Below are 27,404 nucleotides of genomic sequence, written 5' to 3' on the forward strand. Positions count from 1 at the left end.
CAAGGGTAGTTAACCACTATTTTATTATCTATCAGTGTTCCCACTTTCCCATAAACGTCTTTATTCACACTCAGCAAGGTTTGGTGTTCATATAGGCTCAATGATCCGTGTCTAGAACTGTCATTTCCACGTTCTTCACACTTTGTCCATGAACAATCATTATTTCTACAGTCTGCAGGCAGCAATGTAATGAAGCATGAAGCATGTACACAAAATAAATAAATAAAATCAATTTAACTGCTAATTAAACAACTGTTTAAAGAAGCTTATTATTGCAGGAGACTGTGTGTGGTCCAGTGGTTAAAGAAAAGGGCTTATAACTAGGAGGTCCCTGGTCCACCTCAGCCACTGACTCATTGTGTGACCCTGAGCAAGTCACTTAACCTCCTCTTTCAGGTGAGACATAATTGTAAGTGACTCTGCAGCTGATGCATAGTTGGATAAAGGCGTCTGCTAAATAAACAAATAATAATGATTTGAGAGCAGTGATAAGGAAACACAAATAAACAGATGGCTTCAGAAGGTCAATTGCACTTTCTGAAAATGTATTCAGCAAACTGTAAAGATGAATTTGAAACATATAAGAAGCCAAGGACGCATTACACTCCAGACTAAATGTTACAAAGATGGGGTTTCTTTTCCAGTGGTAAATAAAGGGTTGTTGTCAATATTCTAAATACAAATGTATAGTAAAAATAAAATGTAATGCAAAACATATTTTACTACAGTGCTTATGTAGAACTGACTAATTCATTTGTGTTTTAAAAATGAATTCCAAAGAGTCAAGGCCACATGAAAACACAACACACCACTTTTTATTTCTAATGCAAATGTTAAATTAAAATGTAAGTCAGCCTTTTAATAAGGTGTAAAAAAACAAAAAAATCAAATGAACTGCAGCAAATTGTCATTTTCTATATTGTGTTACTTGCCATTGGGTTGCCATTGATGCTTACAACTGGATAATTACCATTCCTCCTCCACAGATGAATAGAATGCAAAAGAAATCTTTTTTTTTTTTTAATTCATCACTGAATACATGGCCCAGTATAAATTATTGTGATTTACATATTTTACTTCACACCAAGACAGCTTGAAAATAAGCCTTTAAACATCATGTAATTAAACATTTTAATTAAAACTAGCTAGGGTGCAAAAGCCTCTCCCTAAAGAGATTACATGTCCAGAATTGCAAGCTTCTATCAGCCTGACAAAGTACGACACGGGGCACAGACTGTGATTAAAGATGGATGACTAAATAAACAGAAATCAATTGAAGGTTTACAACTTAAATTGCTCTAAGGGCAAGAAGTAATTCTTTAGGCTATTAATCAAGAAACACGTCACTGTACCTGAGGATAAAGCACTGTGGCCGACGCTCTTGGAACAGCATGTGATATGCTCTTTCAGCAGAGGAGAAGATGTGAGGTGGGAGTGAGGAACACAGTCTCCCTGAGCTGCTCATATAAAGCTGGCTAACCTGCAACACAAATGACTTGCTGCTGTTTACACTGCATACGTAATTGTATTTTCCGTTGCGCTAATGTTGGGGAGAAAAAAAACACATTGAAACAAGATATCTGGGTTCTATTCTTTTTTTTAACATGTAGCTATCAGAGTGATGGATGGTCACATTAAGGAATGGAATGCATTTTCTGTTCCTCTTCCATTTTCAATTTATCTCTCTATTCTGTGCCATACATTCCCAAGGACACTATTATTGGACAAGGTAGTAGTGAGAATGAGGAGCATAAGGCTGTTTGAAATCTCATTACTTTTCCAAATATACCCTTTACATTCACAGTGCTCTGAAAAAGCTGTACTAGGCAATCTGAGCATTTTTTTGTCATTTTCTTCTGGGAATAAGTATGAAAATGAGTGTGTGAGGGACCACCAGCACTAATAAACTGCTGAGGACCTTATTGCCAATCAGAGCTTGTGTTACCTGTTGTGTGCTACGATATGTCAGAAACAAACCCCATTCCCGTACCACGTTGAGTCTCTACTCTTTTTTTGTGGATGTAGGTAACATGGACTGATTGAAGCTAGGCCATTGGAGTGGAATTGATGCATACAGTAGCTCAAGAAAGGATTAGGCACCATGAAGCATCAGCTACTTTTCATTTTACTAAAGATATTCAGCACAAGAAATATGACACTAGTGATCACGTGGCTGCTATACTTCCAATAAGAATTAAGACAATGGATTTCAAATCCTTAGTTATCATTCCTTTAATGGCAGTATTGTCTTTAGAAATCCATAAATGAAGTAACATTGCTATGTTCATACCATTGATGACCACCGTTTAATGTTTAAGGTTCAATGGTTACCACTAGAATATTTACTGTACATATTTAGTGTATTTAGCTCCTCAGGGCTTTTCTTCATAGCAGTCTGCCACACACTAGAACATTAACATGAATAATTCACAAAAAAGTATGGTTTGATGTGAAAATAACATTTAGAATCTATTGAAGCTCATTTCAGAAATAAGATGCTCTATACCGGCCTCCGCTGAGATCCTATTACAAGGCCACAGACCCATTATATTCACCCGCCGTGCAGCAGACATGATTGTGAGGACACTGGAAGGACATTGAGAGTAATCGTGGCAAAGAGGTAAAAAGAACAGCAGCAGTTGATGAATTCAAATGACCCCTTTACTTGCCATGAGATTGATGGATACAGATTACCCTTCCTGGGTGCATTAATGCTGTAAATTTAACAAAGCTCAGAGAACTGACAGGGAAATGGGAAGCTTGTTGTACCATTGACCTTTACAGCTTTATACAGTATATAATATAACACAGTGTGGCAGAGACAGAATGATTCTTGGTGATAAATCTCTCCCCCTGTGAGGGCGCTATGTAAAGGGAACAGAGTGCCCTGGACTGGATAGCCAGACAATTCATTCTCAGGGTTAGAAGGAAGTCGGTCATCTAGAAAGGGGGTGGAGCTACGATACACTAACTTATCGACCTGGAGCCATGGATTGGAGGAGCGGTTGCACTAGTTAACCAAGGGGTCATGATTGACGGTACAAAAGTGGGCGTAGCAAAGTGATCTATTCCTTGTTATGGTTAAGCTGAACCGGAAGGAAAGACGTGAATTATTATCATGAGTGTTTTGTTTGTTTATTGTCATGTCTAAAGAATATACTGTTTGTTATTATTAGATGGCTGAACACAATCCGGAGCTGTCGCCAAAGGCCAGAACTTACCCGGACATCACTGCACTTTGTTTCATGAATAACTGTATTTACACCACAAGCACTTTAGCACTCCCTGTGGACTTGTGTTTGTGTTTTGTGTTACGTGTGGGTGTATAAGATCGGGACTATTATTTTGGGACCAACCCGTGGATTAAAATAGAGCAATACACGCTGTTGTATTGCCGGTTAACATTGTTATTATTTACTGTATTTGGGTCATCAGACCAATTGGATTGCAAAATAAAATATCATTGCATTTGGATTATCGTTGTCTGTCTGTTCATCGATCACTGCTGCATTCCTGCTCCTGTACACAGTTAACCACTTTGCCACAAACGGCCACCCACAAAACATCAATACAATGTAGACCCCCCCACCCCCTCGCTCCCTCCCATCCCATTCAGACAGACCACTATTGTATGGAAATTTTCAATAGTGTGTTTTAATCATGTCATGCTGTCATGATTGTTACCAAAATAGGTTTGACCTATAAAAAATGGAGTAGTAAAAGCCTATTCCCCAAAGGTGCAAAAGGAACAGGTAAAATACTATTAAGTATCTCATATTTTTTAAAAGTTACAAGAATCCAAGAGCTGAGTGCCTCAGTAGAAATGACAGGCGGTAGCTGGGGCAGTATTCGGCAGAGAGATGTGACAGTGAAGGGGATGGTTACCGACTGGTACTGATCCAGACTCCTTTATAAGTTAAGATGTTGTGTGCAGGGTGTCTCTTATAGTATAACATATGCCATCTCCTGCCGTTTGGGTCAGAGGCCTGTGAAGCAAAGGTGGTTCTGGCTGCTCAAGTTGCTTAATGACGTATACACACCCTATACACAATGTATTAACTTATTATCAAATCACAAAAACAGATAATGTATTCAGGAACCAGAATTACACATACTTTTTAATTCTGCTGTATGTTCTACACAAAGGACGACATCTACAACAGTGACTTCTCAAACTTGATTTATAATGACTATTAGCATTACATATTTCTTAAATGGTATCAGAGCAAATTTTATATGATACAGTAAGCGCCGCTTTATTGGGACGATTCGGGAGAAGGAAAACTATCCCAAATAAGTGGCCGTCCCAATTAAACGAGAGGCAGTTGAGATGACCTTAGTCACACTTTTTTGTTTCTTAATGAAATGAAAAAGAATGAAATCACATCTTATCACAAGGCGTGGCGCCTGCGGTGTTAACATGCCAAATTTCTTTGCTACGTGGTTTATGCAAGTCACAACTTAATCATGCACTCACCGCACTGTGTTACGCTTTCTGTCTTGCTCTGAAAAGCGATCTCCGTTCATCATTTGAAAATACTGTATCCCAATTAAACAAAGTGACGTAAATAAATTAAACAACATAAATAGCGTCTCCCAGAGTATCCCATTTAAGCAGAAATCCCCTTTAGGTGGTGCCGACTGTACCACTGAAAGATAAGTGTTGGAAATGAAATGGTGTTTTATAGCAATAAAAATAGTAGACAAACTGTACCAGGGCTAAGGCCCTGAGCAAGTATGAAGTGTATATATTGTGTGTTGTTCAGTTGTGAATAAATGTATAGGTTTTTGAATTAATGTTTGGCAGGTTTAAAATCCCATCCTGGTAATATCCATTTGCAGAATGTGTCCTGGTCCTAATTGATTAATTGACAGTCAATTATACCAAGCCACATGGAATAAAAGAGAAGCCAGCCATTGTTCTGGGGTTACCTTTGCTGAGGTAGCCTTTGCTTGGATGCTAGTTTATATAGATAGGTTTGTTTAACCTTGTTTATTTAATTGTAAAATAGAAGTGTGAGAGAAGTGCTGGACTGCAATATTCTGCCTCTGTGTCTGCTATTCCTGCTGCTAACCAGCCTTCGAATAATACCCCAAAATGTACATTCTATAAATATCACATGAAATCATAAAAAGCGGCTTTTTATTTAACAACATTTTCACCAAATAGCTTATTTGAAAATGTATTGTAACCATGCTGAACCACCTTTTTCCAGTTCTCTTCCAATTGATGTACTATCAGCAAGACAGACATCATGAAAGCAGAAGGTGGATACATGCTCTGTTTAATGACACAGTCCTAAAGGTTACACAGCAGTCCTTGCTAGCCATCTGATTGAGCTGAGCACATCACAGCATGCAGGTTCTAGCCAAGCAAATAAGCTTTCACACAGAGACCGACGAGTGGCTTATTTATTCCTCACACTTGACTACAAGCATAAGGCTGCATTAGGCAGCCTGTGGAAGAAAATTACAAATGACACAACATACAGTGCCTTGCGAAAGTATTCGGCCCCCTTGAACTTTGCGACCTTTTGCCACATTTCAGGCTTCAAACATAAAGATATGAAACTGTAATTTTTTGTGAAGAATCAACAACAAGTGGGACACAATCATGAAGTGGATGCAATTTATTGGATATTTCAAACTTTTTTAACAAATAAAAAACTGAAAAATTGGGCGTGCAAAATTATTCAGCCCCTTTACTTTCAGTGCAGCAAACTCTCTCCAGAAGTTCAGTGAGGATCTCTGAATGATCCAATGTTGACCTAAATGACTAATGATGATAAATAGAATCCACCTGTGTGTAATCAAGTCTCTGTATAAATGCACCTGCACTGTGATAGTCTCAGAGGTCCGTTTAAAGCGCAGAGAGCATCATGAAGAACAAGGAACACACCAGGCAGGTCCGAGATACTGTTGTGGAGAAGTTTAAAGCCGGATTTGGATACAAAAAGATTTCCCAAGCTTTAAACATCCCAAGGAGCACTGTGCAAGCGATAATATTGAAATGGAAGGAGTATCAGACCACTGCAAATCTACCAAGACCTGGCCGTCCCTCTAAACTTTCAGCTCATACAAGGAGAAGACTGATCAGAGATGCAGCCAAGAGGCCCATGATCACTCTGGATGAACTGCAGAGATCTACAGCTGAGGTGGGAGACTCTGTCCATAGGACAACAATCAGTCGTATACTGCACAAATCTGGCCTTTATGGAAGAGTGGCAAGAAGAAAGCCATTTCTTAAAGATATCCATAAAAAGTGTCGTTTACAGTTTGCCACAAGCCACCTGGGAGACACACCAAACATGTGGAAGAAGGTGCTCTGGTCAGATGAAACCAAAATCGAACTTTTTGGCAACAATGCAAAACGTTATGTTTGGCGTAAAAGCAACACAGCTCATCACCCTGAACACACCATCCCCACTGTCAAACATGGTGGTGGCAGCCTCATGGTTTGGGCCTGCTTTTCTTCAGCAGGGACAGGGAAGATGGTTAAAATTGATGGGAAGATGGATGGAGCCAAATACAGGACCATTCTGGAAGAAAACCTGATGGAGTCTGCAAAAGACCTGAGACTGGGACGGAGATTTGTCTTCCAACAAGACAATGATCCAAAACATAAAGCAAAATCTACAATGGAATGGTTCACAAATAAACATATCCAGGTGTTAGAATGGCCAAGTCAAAGTCCAGACCTGAATCCAATCGAGAATCTGTGGAAAGAACTGAAAACTGCTGTTCACAAATGCTCTCCATCCAACCTCACTGAGCTCGAGCTGTTTTGCAAGGAGGAATGGGCCAAAATTTCAGTCTCTCGATGTGCAAAACTGATAGAGACATACCCCAAGCGACTTACAGCTGTAATCGCAGCAAAAGGTGGCGCTACAAAGTATTAACTTAAGGGGGCTGAATAATTTTGCACGCCCAATTTTTCAGTTTTTTATTTGTTAAAAAAGTTTGAAATATCCAATAAATTTCGTTCCACTTCATGATTGTGTCCCACTTGTTGTTGATTCTTCACAAAAAATTACAGTTTCATATCTTTATGTTTGAAGCCTGAAATGTGGCAAAAGGTCGCAAAGTTCAAGGGGGCCGAATACTTTCGCAAGGCACTGTATGTCTCCTTTTCTTATTATCGCTCCTCCTCCTCACAGGCATTCAGCGAGGTGACATTAAAATTCACTGCAGTGTGAACGCCATGAAGAAAAGGTTTGGGGCAATGATTCCTGGTTCAGAAGTTGGTATTAATCAAGAAACATTAATTTGATTTATAAACCTCAGCGATTGTCTCAGCCAATCAGGTTCCAAGTAGCATGGTTATAATCCCACAGGTACTGTATACCCTAAACCTGCTTTAATTGGTGACATATCAAAATATAAAAATGTCTTCACAGACAAAAACATTTGTTCAGTTTATAATTGCATTACTATCCTCCAAAGTGGCAATTACTTGTATTTACAAAAGGGCTTGTAACCAGGAGGTCCCCGGTTCAAATCCCATCTCAGCCACTGACTCATTGTGTGACCCGTCTTTCGGGTGAGACGTAGTTGTAAGTGACTCTGCAGCTGATGCATAGTTCACACACCCTAGTCTCTGTAAGTCGCCTTGGATAAAGGCGTCTGCTAAATAAACAAATAATAAAATAATAATACAGTGCTCCCCCTTTTTAACACTGTAGTCAGGAGTCATAGGTAAGACAAGTGCTAGTGGAGTGGCATTATGGTGACAATGGGAGCTATACCCATGCTCCCTTATAACCTGTTCCGTGATATAAAGAGACACTGTAATTGACCTTCTTTCGGCTCAGGACACATAACTTATCAATGGTCAATTATCTAGCAGCTAATGACTGCAGGGTCAGACGTTAATGCCGAATTTAAAAAGTAGTGCATCATACTTACAGTATCCAGGTATTTAAGGATCCCTGTCATGCAAAGATTCATTGTAACTGAATAATTCTAAAACATTCTCAAAATCTCACACATTATATATTTTGTTTTTTCATAACTCACTGGATATATTTCGAAGTATTTAGTGAGTATTACATGTTTTGGTCATTCAAGAATACCCAGCATAGTTAGGGGAAATTCAGGAATACCCAGCAACAACAATAATTCTATTAAAACTAATATAACTATTACCTATAATCTAATACCTTACACATAATACAAATAATGCAAATAATACAAATATGAGTTTGAATCCTAATTGTAGTACTAATCTTAATACTAATAATCATGCACAAAACAAAAACTAAAAAAAGAAGGTACTCACCATTCTTGAATAAATATGGAGGTTTTTATATGGATTTACCAGCAAAAGAATATTTCCAATGTAAGTCTGAAAATTAAGGTAAGATAAAAATGATGAACTGATTTTCACAGTATAGTAAAAATTACTGAACATGCTATTAATATAATAATGAAAAAGAAGATCTTTGCACACTGTCGTTTCCCGCACTTGCCCCTCAGTGTTATTTAGGTGTACCTATTTATCAGTGGTATAATAGTCATATAATAGCAAGAGCTAAACAGAGTCTGACAGCTCTTAACTCAATGGGATAGTTTTCCAAATACAGTGAGAAAATCAAATTCCTAATTACAACTGTGTAACATGCGTAACAACATTCTCAAAATACGGCTCTCCAAATCCATAACTATTTTAAACCAGCCTATTATTGTCATCTAATATCAATATTGTGGACCATTACTGTCAATTAATAGCAAGACAAACCACTTCTGTAGTACTGATTATTGTTTTTTTGTCTTTATTTGCTGCTTTTCTTTGCAGGAGATAACAAACACATAATCACTTCCTGTACTGTTGGTGAAATACATATTGTTCTGAATTAAATATTTTAAAGGTTTGGTTATCACTCCTTCAATGATCTAGACATAGAGTACTGTACATCTGGTTTTAAATTGATGTACCAAAGTATAGACAGGCACCGGGTCATAAGAAGTCTTTCTAGGGTCAAGAGATTGTGAGTGTTTCATTTCTATTCATTATGTGTATTCAGATAAGTCATGTACATAGATAGAGGGGTAATGTTGTTAGCCAATGCAGGGAGTGAACAGCAACATCTAGTATGCACACAGTGAGATGTGTTTTACTGAATTATTCAAAAGGGAAAATGTGAAAATTTGCCTTTCAGCTTAAAATCAATCACAGGCATCTCCACAGCAGAAGTCGGTTTAGAAATAGGGCAGTATTTAGATGCTGTTTTGTTAATTAAAATAGGTGCTTGTAGAGGTGTTATTATTATTATTATTATTATTACAGTAATACTACTTTGATAAGAGCCATTATTCTTAAAAAAAAACATATGTGGTGCATGCATTGACCTGTAATGATTGTGTCACTTATACAAAATATACTTTAGAGTAGCTAAACAGGAAATAGGTCATGTTTCAGTTTTGCCAAGTAAATATAATTTAGTTAAATGAAAAAGTCACTCCAAAACATTTACTAGGGCTCTTTAAGGCAAAAGAAAAAAAATCTATATTCTATTTATTTAAAGTGTCAATTTAGCAAGTAAATTATGAGAAAACTGATCCTCCAGAGAGCAATGATGCTGTTAGCATTGTTGCCATGTTTACTGCACTCCTTGCCCCTCAAGGTTAATTTTCTTTACTATGAATTTTAAAATTCCCATGACAGCCCTGGTAATACGTTGTACTTTTTCACAGTTGAAGCCTTACTCTGAGAAGAAATGAACCTGAAGCTGATCAGTATGAGGTTTCTATAGCAACGGTGATTGATTCAGTAGATTCTGGTAAAGGGAAAGCAAAGAAGAAATGCTAACTGTATGCTCCCCCTCAAATGCACCTCAGAATACACTCAAGTACTGCAGTTGCATAAAATTCAGTATGATCCTTGTTGAACATTATTGTATCCTGTGACAGTGAGCTCCCCAAAATTTGAAGACAGTTTGTAAAAAGCAAGATTAAGTTGTTTTATTGTTAGCGACAATAGATACACAATTCAAAACTACATTTGTCAACTATCTTTCCATAATACAGTCAGCCCTATCAACAGCACTATGGGACTCACTACAGTATACTAAGCCTTGTGGCTAAGCCTTGCAACAGGTTTCAGTAACAGGCTAAAGCTATGGACTCAAGCTGGAGCCTGCAAGAGTCCTGAGAGCAACCCGGGTGAGTGTGCAGTCAGCCAGCTGGCTTGGGGAAATAAGTCTCAAGTTCCAAAATTGCTATGGAAACCTCACATTGAGAAACTAAAACTGGAGGAACCCTGGAGATCGGCTCATACAAATATTGATTAATAACATTGGAAAGGTTTGCCTAGATCTTTCCAATAGAAACCAGATTGTGCTCAAAATCCCAAATGGTGTCACGTGCAGGTTACAAGTTCTTTAGGCAGTTCATAATTAATCGCAAACATAATTAATCACAATCAGAGAAAACATACATCTGGGGTATATTTTTCTTCATAACCATCTGTGTGCATTTTTCCGTACTATAACCCTTTATTCTAAAGTTTAAGGATATCACCATAAGAAACCTCTTTCTTATGCTTTTTAAGTCTGTAAGGTACTGGAGCAATTAACTGTCTTTGTAAAAAGTCTGTATGACATGTTTTTCTAAGACAAAAGCTCTGAGCCAAGATCAGAATTGGTCTGCAATTAATTTTTAAAACACCATGTATAACAAAACACAGCATGATCAAATTCAATTTATCAGCATTTCAAGTCATTTTATCCTTGTGTTTGCTCAGCAGCTGAACCTGTTGACTGATTTATCTATTAGAATTCATTAGTGACCAACACATTGGATTTAGTTGTCCCCTTGGCCCATCAACTTTCACAGTCCCTATTGTTTTCTCTGCTCATTATATATTATTTTCTTGCTGGGTGTTCATTGCAGTGAGTCACTGTCAGTATTAAACAGGTTCACACAAAGAAAGAAAACACCACTTGTCTTGCCTTAAAAATACTCTGGTTAGTTTTTCCCAAAGCCTGTTATTTTCTGACTAACACACACACACACACAAATTATAGGAGAATTGTTGCATTTTCTATATAAGTTGTGCACCATACTCAGGTAACAGTATTCTATAGTGTTTTTGATAGCTTAGTATACAAGAGGTGTGTTTTATACAAGGCATGTGTGTTATATATAATGGAGTGGAACTATTTTACAGCAACCCCAGTGCAAACCAAATTGGCCTTATTTTACAAGGTGCTGGTGTTCATAGTGTAAATGTTGGGACTGAAAGGGTGAGGTGGCCCAATGCCAGCCCAGATCTTAAGGACTCTAGAAAAGAACCTGGCCCATTTGGACGAGCAGTTACAGACTTGCCTTTTTGTGCTCCACCTTGTATTGGCTCTGTTTTCCTGCATCACTTACCCTGTGCCACACCAGCAAACAAAAAGGTTGGGCTATGAAGCAGTTATTGGTTGTACATACATTTCGTATCACTGAAATGCTGTTGCATTATCAGTTAGTGAATACATTTGAATTATTTACAAGATTATTTAATATTTATTAATTCTCATTCACAAGCACAGATACTTACATAAATCTGATTGTTTCCAAACCGTTTCTGCATTTCATAGAGTAAACTGCTGTCAGTCAGTTCATTCAGTGATGCCAAATCATCGTTGGGGGCAGGAGGCATAAGCTTCAGCTGCAACATTAATATATATATATATATATATATATATATATATATATATATATATATATATATATATATGTATGTATGTGTGTGTGTTAGAAATAATTTACACATTCATTTAAAGTATTAAAATACAGTGATCAATGGAATAGGAGAAGTTTGTGGGTCACTGCATCTTTAAGGTGGCATTTACATTAAAATAGAAAACACACTTCCCAATATCCGCTGCATAACAAACACAACAAAGCATTGGTACGACGCAAACAGATTGTAGGCTGGTTCTAATTGCTGGGTGCTATCCTGACACACATGTTCCAATGTTTCTGCATGACAGTGGATGTGAGTTCATTGTACTTTTCAGTAACATCTCCAATTTTGGACAATTTGAATGTGAAATCAGCTTTGAAGACATGGGGCTCTATGTACTAATATTACTTACGTGTTTGTAAATACTGCGAATTTTTGCGTGCAATGTACTAAACAGGTTTTTTTCGTGAACAACTACCGTAATATCACCGGAAGATTACGAACAGCATACATTACTGCTCATTATACAGCAAAGACTGGAATTTGCATCTCATTATAAATAGATTTAGAACTTCCTTCTGGCAAAGATAAATTAGTGGTATAGTGAACAGAAAGAAGTAGTAGGCAAATATAATAGGATCGAGCAACTATGGCACCGGCCAAAAAGAAAAGGAAAACAAATTTCCACAAAAACAAAATTTAGTTTGTGAAATGGAAAAAAAAAAAAATCTGGAAATATTATTTAACACTTCACAGGGCCAAAAAAAACATTAAGGAAAAAAACATGGAAAGAAATAGCTAAACATGACCAAGAGCTCAGAGACATCATGAAGCACGAGTTAATGCCTGTGCCTCTGGCGTTAGCACAGACTAATGGCAATCTACGGACTGGGATGAAAGCAGTACTGGCAGATGCATTGACCTGTGATGTTCACTGTCCACCATCAGTGACTCCTGCTGGCCTCAGCTGTCTTGTGATGGATGCACAGGCTTTGGTGCAAGTCATAGGAAAGCCACCAGGAGCTAAGACATTTGGAGACCTGGCCAATATATTCATACAAACCATTCTTAAGATGGGCACAGACTTCAACAGAATTGATGTGGTCTTTGATAGATATTACAAAGAATCAATTAAGTGTGGAACAAGGCAAAAGCAATCAAGAGGTTCAAGACCCATCAGCAGAGGGGTAGAAGATAGGGCTGTGCCTCTTCCAAGTAATTTGATGGATTTCATTGCACTGCCTGAAAATAAGGAGGACCTTGCGAAATTTCTATGAGCAGCTCATCGAACAAGCACCACATGACAAAATCCTAATTCTAGCTCGTGGATTTGAAGATGAAGCTGAAGTATGGTCCTCAGCTGAAATGGTTCACACCAATCAGCTAAGTGCTCATCAGGAAGAAACAAACACAATAATTATTTTACACTGTGTCCACAGTGATACAGACAGTGTTGTTGTTGCAGCCCAGGACACTGATGTGCTGATTCTTTTGCTGGCTCACTTTAACAAAATGACATGTACACAGCTTTAGATGAAAGCTGGCACATCAAAGAAACCTAAATATTTTCCTATTCATGACATTTGTGAAAAATTACAATTTACACCCGCAGTTCTGGAAACTATGCTTCCATTTCATGCACTGACTGGTTGTGATACAACGTCTTACACTGCTGGTCACAGCAAGAAGACAGCACTGAAGGTGTTTAAGAAGCACCATCACCTTCTGACACACCTTGGTGAGAATGACCTCAGCCTGTTATAATATTGTATATTTAAGTATGTTATGGATATAAAGAACCATGTCCAGGTCTCAGCAGGTCCCAATTGTGTTAAAAACAGTTGTTACCAACCTTTTTACAAAAGTTTCTGTTGTAATATCTAATGTGTATGACAAAAATATTGGCGGTCATATTGATTTGCAATTTTGAGGGTTAAATGGTTAAAATACAGTGTGGTAACAAGCAAATTTGGATTCAACACACCCAAATTGTCTTAAAAAGACTTGTTACCAACTTATGAGATTCGTACATTTGCATATGAAAGTAGTTTGAAACGAACAGTCGTAACTAAACTACTGCAGCAGGGATGAAACTAAGTTAAAGGAGTGAAAATGACTTTAATACATTGTGGGTAGGTCTACGAAGTCACAAAAACCTACAAAAAGTCAAGATACGAAAGAAAAAGCAATGATACATAGAGCCCAAGATCTCCAAAAAATTATCATTAGCAATCTGATGTAACTATGGTATTGTAGTAAGGAATTGCAAGGGTCAGCATCTTTAGTGAAGTATATGACAGGTAGTGACCTTGGTCTTCAGGTCTCTATATATAGTTTTCATTTCAACTGAGCTTTCAATCATTTAACTAAACTAAACCCTTAATTGAACTAATAATTTGCTTAATTAGACCTTTTTAATTGTTTTCAGCTCTTAAACGTTGCAGAGTTCAAGTTACTTATAAAATGTGATGGCTAATTTGAAATCTGCAACTTTTTAAGAGCTGAAAACAAGTAAAAAGGCTTATTAAGCAAAATTATCAGTTCAATTAAGGGTACAGTTAAGTAACTGAGAGCTCAGTTGGAATGAAAACCAGCAGACACAGGGGGTCCCCAAGACCGAGTCTGAGAAGCCCTGGTATAGACAACACATTGTTATATAGCTTGTAATAAAGTCATTTAAGGGCACTATACGGTATAAGCTTGAGGATGGAAAGAGCTTTATGGCCTGTGATTTCACTGTTCAACCACTAGAGGTCTCGGCCTGACTATCAGGGAGTCAGGAAAAAACTACATTGCCCAGAAGACCACAGGGTTTGGCTTGATGGCCCATTTAATTGATTTATTGTTGGCAGGTGGGCTTAAATCAAATAATTAAGAGCACTTTAAAATTGGACAGGTTCAACCCATCTCTGAGAGGTGTGTGGAAGGAGGATATGTGTATGGAAGGAGGGTATGTGTATGTTATTATTATTATTTATTTATTTCTTAGCAGACGCCCTTATCCAGGACGACTTACAATTGTTACAAGATATCACATTATTTTTACATACAATTACCCATTTATACAGTTGGGTTTTTACTGGAGCAATCTAGGTAAAGTACCTTGCTCAAGGGTACAGCAGCAGTGTCCCCCACCAGGAATTGAACCCACGACTCACCGGTCAAGAGTCGAGAGCCCTAACCACTACTCCACACTGCTGCCCCTATGTGTATGTGTATGTGTATGGTACGTGGAGTTGGAGAGAGCAGCTAGAGAGAACAAACAATGTAATAAATACAGAAGACAGTAGAAATAAAAATAAATCATTGGATATCCATGCAAACTTTTGAGATTTATACAATTTTAAGTATGAAAAAGGTAAGCAGTAACAACTGTAGTGAACAATTTACAGTGATTCAGAGCTTGAAACTCAGTATTTAGACTTTCCTGGTTCTGGATTCAGCACCTAAAATTCAGATTCCACAGATCATAGATGTGACAAATAAATGCACTGATGGGCTGTCATTTCAGACACATTTGCTGCTGTGCCATATATTTTCCATTTCAGAGTTGTTTACTTGATCGTTTTCAACAGGAACCAGTCAGCCTGTCTGAACATTCATGCCTTTGGAATTGTGGAACTAACATATCAAAGTGATTGCAGCTAAGCATATTCTGATCAAAAAGAGCTGGAGGTACAGCAAGCCCAAAGCATTAATCAACTGTTTCTCAGAACTTCGCACAGCTGCAAAATAATCCACAGCCTTAATAGCTGTTATTGACAGATTAGAAAGATACATGATTTATAAATGTTTTCATATTTGGGTGATTCTTTACATGTAAAGCATTCAATGAAGTGAATGCATTTTTTTTGTCTACAATAAGGAAAGAGAGTAATATCCTACTGTAGTGCAAGGAAAGTTAAAAGAAGAATGAAAGCTACTTCTAAATAATAAGTAGAATTTGCTTCTGCAAGCTGAAGCTGCAGCATTGTAATTGTCATAATAGTTACTGTAATGCAATCGTACAACACAAAAACTGAACATTTACTGGTACTACTGTAATACACTGGATGGATGTACTAATGTTACAATTCTACATTAGTTTAAAGTAGGCTTGAATATTGAGTATATCCTTTGCTTCAGTTTGTTTTCATCATGTTATTATGTATTGCATTAATGCATACACACATTTTTCTGAAAATAAATCAATTTAAAAACAGTTGTCCTGATTTGGTTTATTTTTTCTGCAAGTATAGCTTCCTGTAAAGAAAACGATCAAGTAATTACAGTATTAAACAGGACTAAGGAAATGCAATGTTGTAGATCATTATGCATCTCATAGAATTACCTGTTCCAGTTTATTTGTGTTGTTCTCCAAAGGGCTGTCACATCCATTGTCTTGAGATTGCTGCCTGCACAGGCCTCCAGCAGTGTCTCTGAACATGGCGTCTTTTTCGAGCAGACTGTCCTGCTTGGAGATTGGCAGAGAGAGGGGATTCCTGAAGGGCAGTAAAAAAGAAATGTCAGTCAGTTTGTTAGCAATATAGAAAAAAGGAACCACTTTTACAAATCATGTAATTATGTACATACAAACATATGATTTCCTACTGGATTCACAGAAAGTAAATTAATAATGTATCTCGAATATGTACTTACGTTGTGCGTCTTAAAAAAAAATCTATTACTTTAGTTTGGATAACACTATAAAACCGTGGCCTTTAATCCAATTAAATAAGAGTTGGTGATATTCAAATACAATTTGAATACAACCAATTGAAGTCATGAAAATGCAGAGAAGCCATTATTTTAACTTGTGGGACTGTCTCAATATAAATAGATAAAAAGGAGATCAGATAGATATATTCTAACAATGTCTCCTGGTACAAAAGACCCAGAAAGTGCATTTTGGCTAAGCAAAGTTCCAGACACGAAAACCATCCCAGCTATATAGATACTTACAGTTTCTTTACTGACATGGAAACATCATGGATAATTTCTTCATATGGCTCTTCTTGTGTTAATGACATAGTTGCTGGGTCTCTTATTCTTTCTTCCCAGGTAGTTTCTGCTTTCAATAACATGTCTTCTATAAACTCAGAAGCAGCAATGTCTACAAATGAAGGAAACATGTATTATATGATCAATATGATGTATGTCCTAAACAACTAGAACAATTATAATTCAGGCACAAAATTCAGAATTGTCATAGTTGTCTATCTCAACATGGTTTTCTTCTCTGATGCAAGGGGAATCCTAAGAGCTTGGCCACTGAATTAATTCTACTTTAAACTGTAAATGGTAAAGGTGTTCCACTTTGTTACAAAAACATTCAAGAAAACAGCAGATACATTTATTGAACGAGATATAGTGATTTTTTAAAAAATGTACTGTATTTTTAGATTTCTGTACAGAGGTAGCATGATCTACTGTGAACAGCAAGTTTCCAGTTTAAATTCCAACAGGCTCTCGTTTATTGTGTGACCTTGCGAAAGATTCTTGTCCGCCTTGTTATCCACTCCTATTTCAAAATAATATTAGGTAGTGAGAAACACAGACGCTGTATAGGAGGTATTCTATGTTTTATCTGTCAGGCTACTGAGAAACCTCCTCAGCTTATATATTCAGTTCTTGTATTGTATATCGATTGAACTTACAACCTTATTGTAATATCTGGAAATCACACTGCAAACAATATTCACATATTCCCCTTTTTGTAATTCCCATACAGATAATAGTGATTATTGAAAATGTTATACATCAAAGCCAGACTTTATTGATTTGATCTTACTCAGTGTGTGAGGTGATTATAAAGTTTTTGTTTTTTTTAAGATAGAACAAACAGTGTCATTGTAAAATGAAACAAACAAACAAAGACAAACAAATAAATAAATAAATAAATACATCAAACACAGTAAATGAGACAATAACACCAACACAGACTAATCCAGGAGAATGCAAATCACATTCACCCCCAGTTTCTCACTTGTAGGCATCCTTGGGAAAGTGCTACAGTTAAAATGAGTTATCGATTAGTGTGGATTGAAGTGTAGGCAGTAATTACATGTGCGGTGAATGCTGCTGTCATGAAGGATTTGAAATGAGAAAAGAATGTCAAACACATTGACAGTCTTCACAGAAGTATTTGCCACTCTGTTAATGTACTGTAGTCATGATGCAGAAAGGGGAACTGGGACTGGTTGTAAGATATAACACATGTTCTTTTAAACTAGTTTTGAATACTGATGTGCTTTTTAGCACTTTTTTTGTTGCCCTTAAGGGAATCCTCTGATGTAGGTTAAAACATAATTGCTTTTTTTTACTTGGTGCTTAGCAGCACTACAGACTGGAGTCCTCCATTTTATCTACTGAGCAGAGTGCACTCTCTTAATGGCTCACCCTCTTTTACCAGGTCACTGGTCAATCTATACATTAACCGGTAAATGTATAGATTTACCAGCTAATTTGTAAAATAACCAAGGAAACACAGTCTATACATTTTTCAGCTCGCAAGTCAATTTATAAAATAACTAAGCAGCTCAAATGTAGTTAGCATTTAACTAAATAATAAACCTAACCACAGCTGCGCCTCTGAAAAATAAAAGAAAATAAACACAGCTGCGTAGTTTGCTCTGCTCACACTGCTCGCTTCACTCGCAAATCAGTAATAAGGCTCATGGGGGACCAAACACACCATTGAAATGGTCTAATAAGTCTTGATTATGCCCATCACCTTAAACAATAGCTGATGCATGCATTAACTAACACCTCCTTGGTTATTTTAGAAGTGTACCTGTGAGTTGGTAAATCTATACATTTACCATTTAATGTATAGATTTATCGATTTGACACATGAACCATATCCAGAAATCATTTATAAAGACTGCTACCTCCCTCCATTACTGTGGTTATGTGACCTTGTACTGTGATTCCAAATACAATAGGTATGTTTAATAAAGTGCAGGAAGTGAACATGTCTTTATTATCCTTTCTGTGAGGTTTGGACTCTGCATTAGTGTGTGTGTATGTGTGTGTGTGTGTGTATGTGTGTGTGTGTGGAGTGGGGAGTATTTCAAAATTTTGTTACTCCTCTGTATGATTAACCATGCAGAACAAATGACAGCACCACTTGTGAGCAAAATGAAAACACTTTACAGTTTAATTAGCAGATAAATAGAAAGCACTCAGAGATACCTACCTGAGGCCTTTTCTTCATTGCAATTAAGAAGATTAGGATTTGCAAAATGCTTCAGAAGTTGATTCACAATACTGGTCTGTAAGAAAAACAACAAAACACAGTTAAATAAACCCCTTGTCCGTTTCGCAAAGGTGGTAGAACGCGACACATTTAAGAGACTTTCCTGACAAGACATTCTCTTGGAAAGAAATCAGTTTTGAGTGATTAAGTAAATCATAACAAAACAAGTTAAAATTAGCTTTTCATAATTATTCATAATATATTTTGTTTCAGAAAGAGCATTCCATCTTATGATGATTGTAAAGTCCATTGCTGGTATTTTTAGCATACTTAGAACAACTGGGGAAATGTTCTGACCTGATGCAACTCAGCTTTTAGTTTGTGTAACCTTTCAACTGCTTCATTAATTGTTTTGAGATACTAATGTAGAACGATAATTAAAAATGCCCCTTAAACTAATGATTTGCCTTGGATAAAGCTAAAGGGGTCAATATGAAATGTTAGATAGTGGATGAGAAAATTGCCTTTTCAAAGGCTGAGCAAATACATTTTAATGAAAAACATGAAATGTATATTTAAGCTGCATTTATAAAATACAGGTTATTGACATACAGACCTGCCTACAAAATAAAACACATGTTAAAAGTATGCAGACAAAAGAAATACAAATAATGAGTATTAGGAGTGGTATTTCACCCTGTTCAATACAGATAGAAAAAAAACACAGAAAAAGAGATTAAAAAAACATTATTTAATGTTTGTAAAAAATATTTTAGCATGGCCAGCTCAAATCTGACAGTGCACAATGGCCTGAATCTCCTCTTTCCAATGACATAGCGCAGGGCTGTCTCTCACAGTGCCTGAGTAAAAAGAGTTAAAAGGCCAGGTTGCTGGGGGATATTTAACATTGGGCAGACCCTAAATTAAACTAGAAATGGGAAATTTTGTACAGAAAAACAAAACATTCCCGGTAGCACACTACTTAGCTCAACAGTAAAATGGAAATGTGAAAGAAAAATGGATAACAAGCATGTGGCACTGGAGTGGTTAATGTTCACTGAACACAACCATTAATGGAACTATTTTGAAAGAATAACAGAATAGAACTTTGTACATGTGGTCAGCAACACGTTACTACCACGCCCACAATCAAACTTGTTGTAGTCATAGAAGGTGTGGCTGCAGTGGCACATTGACAATCTCCCCTTATGGGGTGCTTAATGACTCCACAGTCAAGAGACTTTTTTTAGTTTAAGCATATATGCTTTACAGAATACAGATTGTGTCTGATTAACAATGTGACAGACCCCTTTTCAATCTAATTCACTATATTGTGAAACCTCAGTCAATATCTTTTTTACTGAACCTATGATATCAGCAGGCAATGGTTTTCTGACTGTTTGAGAGTTACTATTGGCTGATTTTGTGCAATAGCACCTAAGGTTTTATGCATATTAAGTGTAACCTAAATTCTTTTATACTGTTGTCCACAACCACCAAGCTATACAAAAAAAAATATGTATCAGTGGCCTGGCACTTTGCCGTCTTCAATGTTATTTTCAGTTGCATTGAATCTGTCATACTATTGAAATAAAATCAAAGCTTGGCAGCATCCTATTTTAGGCACTAAAAATGCTCATTGCCTGTGCAACCAGGAGAGCTCGACACTGCACATCTGAGCTGATGACCCCACTTTTCATCCTCGTGTGTAGTGAAAACCTTCTTGATTTAGCTTTATCTCCTATCACTTTGAAAAGGAAACATGCTAGATTTGGTTATGTGCTGGATCTGGGTTACTGACTTCTTTACACTTTTCAAAAGCATTCTAACATCACAGAAAAACAGACATTAAACGAGGGGCCTGATTGTAGCAAGATAAGAGGGATAAAACATTTCAAAGGAGCTGAAACTGATAAAAAAAAATTAAATACAACAAATAATGGCATAATAAACTGGAAAATGTTGCAAATTATAGAAAAATGGGGTAAGGCATGTTATGTATACCTAATTTATTAGATTGCCACCTGGAAGGGCTTTGTGAAACGTGCCCCTGTAGTTTATTCCACCAAAAAACGTAGCATATAAAAAACGTAGCAACTAATCAAATGTACCCAACCCAAGTGTATACACATTTTACTGGTCATCTAGTAATACTAAAATAAACTTACTGTATACATTATTTAACAATTGTTTCTAAGACTTCTAGTCTAGCCAAATAATAATTATTTTTTTTGATACACTGTAGTTAGAATATTCATCAATAACAGTAATTAGAATACAGGGTATTCTAATAACAGTTATCATTCATTTTCAATACATATTTTACCATAAATGTATTTAAAATGAATATAAAAAGCCTAATAATACATAATACATTTTCTGATACTGAGCGCACCAGCAGGATTAGAAAAAATGTTGCTTCAGCAATAAAATTCTTGTTTAAATGCCAACAAAGCAGCATCATTTTTTATGAAACCATGCTCTGAGCATTTTAAATGGATTTTTGATGTTTTACAAGGCAACGGTGATAATAGATTTGAAGAGTTGATACTTGTTAGATTAGTTGTGGTATATGTACCGGTGGATGCAGGGCACATGTCTTAACCACTATGCCAAAATATGGACTCATCTGTACACTTCCCCCATTTAAACTTGCCAATCGGCTGCAACCGATCCATGAGATCTGGGTCATGGCAACAATGTGGGCACGAACCGGCAACCTCACACACCACAAATGTCTTAACCGCTATGCAAAAGAACCAGCCTCATCTGCATTCGTGGTTATAGAGCTTTTAGTCCCATCTCATCTCACCGACAGGGGACGGAATCTGTAATGGCAGCAACACATTTCCACTTACATCTGAAGAAGAGACCTTTGAGGTCTTGAAAGCTAGTGTTTCTTTATCAAAATGAATGTAATAAATCAACTCTAAGAATGTGTAATCTAAGAAGCAGGTTTTAAAGTCTGGAACTGGTATTTATGTGCAAGGAATCATTGACAGAAAAATATACCATATGGAAAAGAATCACACAAAAATTAGGTTGTGCAGAAAACAGGCCTGATTTATGCATTGCACTGTAAAGAAATCAGCATAAGGATGAAATATAAGAAAACTGATGATTGCTATTTTGCTGATTATTAGATTTTCTTACCCTCATTCCAGAAACATTTATTACATCATTATTATCAACCTGCTTGTCACAGAGCCAGTATTTACACAGCCAGGGGCATTCAATCAATCAATGCACAAAAACAAAGTACATACTAACAAATAACTAACACAGTATAGAACAATCACAATTCAGAATATATGGTGCAGTAGGTCAGTAAAAGTATAGTAGCGGAGAAGATGCCACCCTACAAGGTTACTTTCAGTCTGCTGCAGGATACCGGCAGTTCCAGGCAGGGTGGGGGGCGCAGTCTTAGGAGGCATCGTGGAGGAGTGTGCTGATTGGTTCTCATCAATATGCAAATCAGTCGCCTCAACAGAGCACAATCAGAGGGGTTTTCCTGTTCCTGAGCCAGTTCGGCAGATTGTCACCTACAACCACTATTAAATAGAGCTTCCATTTACTAAAAGAGCCAGTATATCCATTTACCCAGGGCATCACATTCTATTAGTATCAATAAGTGAAAGTGGAGGAGACTGTAGTGCAAGTGAATTGTTAAGCAAGCTCGTGGGATCAGTCATTAGACATCACTGGCACATCAAAAGCAGAGTGTCAAAAAGAAAATACAAAAGGAGTGTAATGCTGGTTCCAGGATTCATGAGGACCTCCAAGTCATTCATATTGTTGTCAACAGCAAACATTTTTTGTATCACTACATTCCTACAGTCCAGGCTACATCCACATAATACAAATCATTACAATTACCTGTCCATATTTTGCTGCTAAGTGGAGAGGTGTCCAGTAGTTGTTATCAGCAATCTGAGGATCAGCCCCATTCTCCAACAATAGAGAAACAACGTCTCTATAGCCACTGGCACAAGCCATATGTAACTGTAATCAGAGAAAACAGTAACATAAACAGCAGCAACTGGACAGATACACTGGGATTTACATCGTTAACTAAAACGACTCTGGTGTGTATGTATTCCATCAGCATGTATTGAGATGGTATTCTGACACTACTTATAATTATCAATTTGCAATACCTAAGAGTTAACACATTGCCATACAGCTGAGACATGAAGCTATCATCTTACCAATGTTACTCCTTCATCGTTCCTCTGGTTGACACTTCCAGCAGTTGCTAGGAGATGCTTGACATCTGACAACATGGTTAAAGGCCGCTGTGTTTTCATGTGATGCATGGAGTTGACGTCGACGCCTGCAATCAAGATGACCCTTTCATTGTGTGTGGATTATACAGCCAGTATTCAAAGCCCTTACAGATATATTTGATCTTTAGCAGCTGCAGCTTTTTGTTTATGACATCCAAATATACTCTAGATGAAGTCACAGGGAGTTCACATGTTTCTTGAAATAGAAAAAATAAATCAGCTGAATTAGAACAGTGTTAAAATATATATCAGTTATCTTTCATCTTATGTGCTGAAGTGTGTTGAGGTGCCTGTGTAAATTGTTCAGCAGTAACACTAACATACTGTACCATGCTTTTGGCATCACAAACAGAAGACATTTTTTTTAATTCAGCAGTTTTTTTCCAAACCTCTTTTGCATAAATACTTTGTAGAATTGTATGAAGCAAGTTTAAAAGACTTGTATGAAGCCTTGTTTAAAGCAAAGTTATTTTTAAAGGGTTTTTCATATTTCTTGGGAAAATCAACAGCTGTTCTTTTTTTCATGTATATTATTGAAATGTAGGTACTTTTGAAATAGGTATCTGGAGTATATGAATGAAAAAGGTGGTGCAATTTTTTGAGGAAGTGAGAAAACAAAAATAGTATTTCACTATTTTATAAAATTAACAAATCAAACTTGTTTCCCGCATGCATGCAACAAGTTTTTTTTTTTTTTAAATATCTTTCAAATGGTGAAAATAATTTGTGTGTTCTAATATGTGATGTATGCCTCTTGTCAATACTGTTGTGGAAAATCCATTCTATGCAGAGCAATGGAAATAGACAGCAGTGATGAGCAAAATTATTCTAAGAACACCAACAGGAGTCATAAAAGACTGTTTAGCTGATACCTACAGTAATTCACTGCTTAATAGAGATAGGGCTCTGTTGTAAAAAAGCAAATAGCTGAATGCTTCATTTTCACTGTGATATACAAACAAAGCAAAGTAGGGTACCTGCATACCTGAAGTCAGTACACAGCAATTGCCACATTTAATAGAAAAGCCTGAATAGTCACTTACAATGTACTCTGGTACTTATTTACAACAGGTGTGTCTTTTTAAAAAAAAATCCATATCGATACAGTGCATATTAAGATAATTAACCTCAAGCTGCATAAAGTACCTTGCTCCTGCTGGCTTATTTATTCTACATCCTAGCTTTACTTATTGTATAACACAGCATCAGGCTGTGGATTTTGTTTCTATAATAAAACAAATACAGCCTAACAATCGTAATGATGCCTAATAGGTCATCCATAGCCAATAGATTTCTGTTGGTTATTCAGTTGATTTAATCAAATGCTAATTACTGAGCATGTATTTTTTGTCAATTTGTTTTTCCTGCGGTATTCTTGGTCCTTGTGCGCAGAATCCATCTTCTTATCCCCCACATAAGCGGTCTCAGCAGCTCAATGGCTTTTCTTTTTATATTCCCATGTTAAACGATACAGGTTCTACATGTTTAAGTTCTGCCCATTATATTTCCAGTAAATGCCTAGCAGTGAGACATTGATAGTGTCTCTCTTTTAAGTTCCTATAGCACCAACAGCAATCCATGCGCATTTTTCCCTTGTAATAATATTACTGTGTCATTGTAGTTCGTACTGAAATTAACAGGATTAAATGAACTCGGAAACACAGTGAGGCCAATAATAAACACCTACAATAGGCTGTTTTCAAAGTTAAAATACTACCCTATTGTATCTGCAAATGTATATAAAAAGCATGCAGAAATCAGTCTGCCTGTACACCTCCCAGCATGTTTTCTCTGCACTTTAGACCTTATAAAACCTTGAGAATATTATGCAGAAACCTAAACAGATGCACAAGCTGACAGATGCGCTTTGTCTCTTGTAGGTCCACTCATACATATTTATGTAAACGACACGGGAGCATGTGATAGTGTAAGATATAGTCACGGTCACAGAGAGATAAGTTGCTAAAAATATGAACCAGTTTACACTATCTGTAACAAGCAGGTAGGGAATTTATATATATATATATATATATATATATATATATATATATATATATATATATATATAAAATTGTGTCAAAGCACTGCAGAAACACTGAAACTACTGCATGTTTTAGAATGGTGTTGGTGATTTAGAGACAATTAATGGGATCTTGACAGGCGCCAAGCACAAGCAGGTACTGATCCATCACAGCCCTGTGTGGGATAAGTCTGATTTAACACTGGTGCTCTGTGCTTAAAGTAAGTACCGGGGTTCAGAAAAATATAGTGTATACGTCCCCATGTGCTGCTACAACTGTTTAAATAACGTACCTGTAATTTTTCTTTTCATTGTTAACATCCTGACCACTTTTTACACTTATACACTTTCAAAATGGTTGAATAACAACATAACAAATGCTCTGGCTTTTCTGTTCTGTACCACATCATGGATGGTTATTGCTGTGTTACGTATTTGACAATGTAGGCAATAATCCTTACACTATCAGTGCACTAGAGCAGCCATTTTGAAAACAGCTTGGAAACAGATTTTAAAGCTTTAAGTGTGTGTTGCTTTTATGTATAAAAACAGCTTTGTTCAAACACTCTATTCAGATGAGATGTGGTCTATATCGTTATCTAATTTCGCTTGCTATATGTAAGTGTTTTAACATCTGGTTTAGTACTGTGTTGCTGAGTCAGCCACAATTAATATAGATGACAAGCAGATATCTTGCATTGCACCAGTGGATTCCTAATGATTTTTACTTCACTAAATCTAGTAGCTAGAAATGTGGCATCCCTCATTCATTTTTGCAATATGGACTAGTAAAAATAAGCAGTGATTGGTCATCTTTCGCTTAAAGAATGTTTTTTTTAAGTCAGTTTTTATGAATAAAATCAACTTTGATATTCCTGAACTACTCCTAAACTGAACAGCAGTCGGATAAATGTGCACTGACCACACTTATAAGTATAATCAAATGACACATCTTCAAAATGATTCCAACTGGTCTGATGTTATAACCATCCATATAGATTAATACAGTGATCTTGTCTCCTTGCAAGAACTTTTGATCAGAGAACAGCTGGACATAATTGTACTTCTACATCCCCCCATTACACAAGATGACAATTAGTTATGGCATAAAAAAATGTAGAGGAATGTTGAGCATAGAGAACTTTAAAGGTACAAGCAAAACGTCCATATTTTTGGACCACAACATAAGTATTTATGCTACTGACTCTTACCATTCTCTTCCAGATGCCTGAGAAGAATGTAACTGGACTCTGTACCTTCCATAGCATAATCAAGTGGAATGTTTCCATTGACATCCTGCAGCAACACATTGGCTCCAGCCTACATATGTAGGTGGAGAAAAGGAAAGAAATGAACAATGTATACACATGATGGAATACATAATAAATTAAGTTATATACTATTAACTCATATTCTCAATTGTTACATGATCTTGCACCCACTTGTGGATTTATATATCATTAGAATGTTAATGAGCATTCAAAGGTAAATTGTATTATAACAATCTTGGCAGTATTTAGATCAATTGAATAACAAAACATAGCCTAAATAAAGCAGAAGTAATATTCTTATTTTCTGAAACATTAGACAAATGTAAAAAGACTTTTTAGGTTTTCTTTAAACTTATTTGTTAACTGAATTCTTATCTCCCCCTTACTGTACTGTAAGTGGACTCTGGAGAACAACTTGTGTAACAACATCAATTCAATGCCACCAGTACCAGTTCCACAAACTGCACCACCGGTACTGTATTATAATTATATTCTGTAAGCAATAGTTTATTGTCTGGTTTCACAGACCCCAGTTAGCATGTATCTTTGATTATATTACCTTAGGTAAAGTAGTCCAGGATTAGTGCTAATCGGGGTCTGTGAAACCATCCATGCTATGTGCTCCTAACAAATCCTGCTAAAGTTATAAGACTAGCAGACAACAGGGCACACTGAGCAACAGTACCTGCAGTGACAGATATAAGATGGATAATACATTGCAAGTAATGAGGTCTTATTGAATCTTTACTGCACTGAACAAATAGAATTTTAATGAGCACAGCCTCCCAGTCTGAGATTTGTACAATCTACAATGTTTTTTTTGGGTTTTTTTATCACTTTCTTAATCAAGTCCCTATCATTAATTCTCCTTAATGTTGTATATGGAAAAGTATTTTGAAGACATCTCCCATGGTAAAACTGAAAAAAACTGCAATAACTTGAATTTAATGTTGACACCAATACAGATGCAAAAACAAAT

At 36.6% G+C, this 27,404-nt stretch overlaps 1 protein-coding gene across 1 annotated transcript in view; it reads right to left on the reverse strand.

Annotated features, from left to right (window-relative positions):
* The window catches only part of LOC117406017 (unconventional myosin-XVI-like), a 160,308-nt gene that overhangs the window by 93,722 nt on the left and 39,182 nt on the right, over positions 1 to 27,404 (reverse strand). The window contains 9 exon segments of the mRNA XM_034009658.3: positions 1,353 to 1,480; positions 8,279 to 8,344; positions 11,543 to 11,653; positions 16,002 to 16,152; positions 16,613 to 16,763; positions 18,849 to 18,924; positions 22,725 to 22,850; positions 23,057 to 23,181; positions 26,366 to 26,474. Of these exon segments, the coding sequence (XP_033865549.3) occupies positions 1,353 to 1,480; positions 8,279 to 8,344; positions 11,543 to 11,653; positions 16,002 to 16,152; positions 16,613 to 16,763; positions 18,849 to 18,924; positions 22,725 to 22,850; positions 23,057 to 23,181; positions 26,366 to 26,474 (1,043 nt within the window).

This window comes from Acipenser ruthenus, chromosome 9 (assembly GCF_902713425.1).
Source record: "Acipenser ruthenus chromosome 9, fAciRut3.2 maternal haplotype, whole genome shotgun sequence".
In the NCBI taxonomy this organism is placed as follows: Eukaryota; Metazoa; Chordata; class Actinopteri; order Acipenseriformes; family Acipenseridae; genus Acipenser; species Acipenser ruthenus.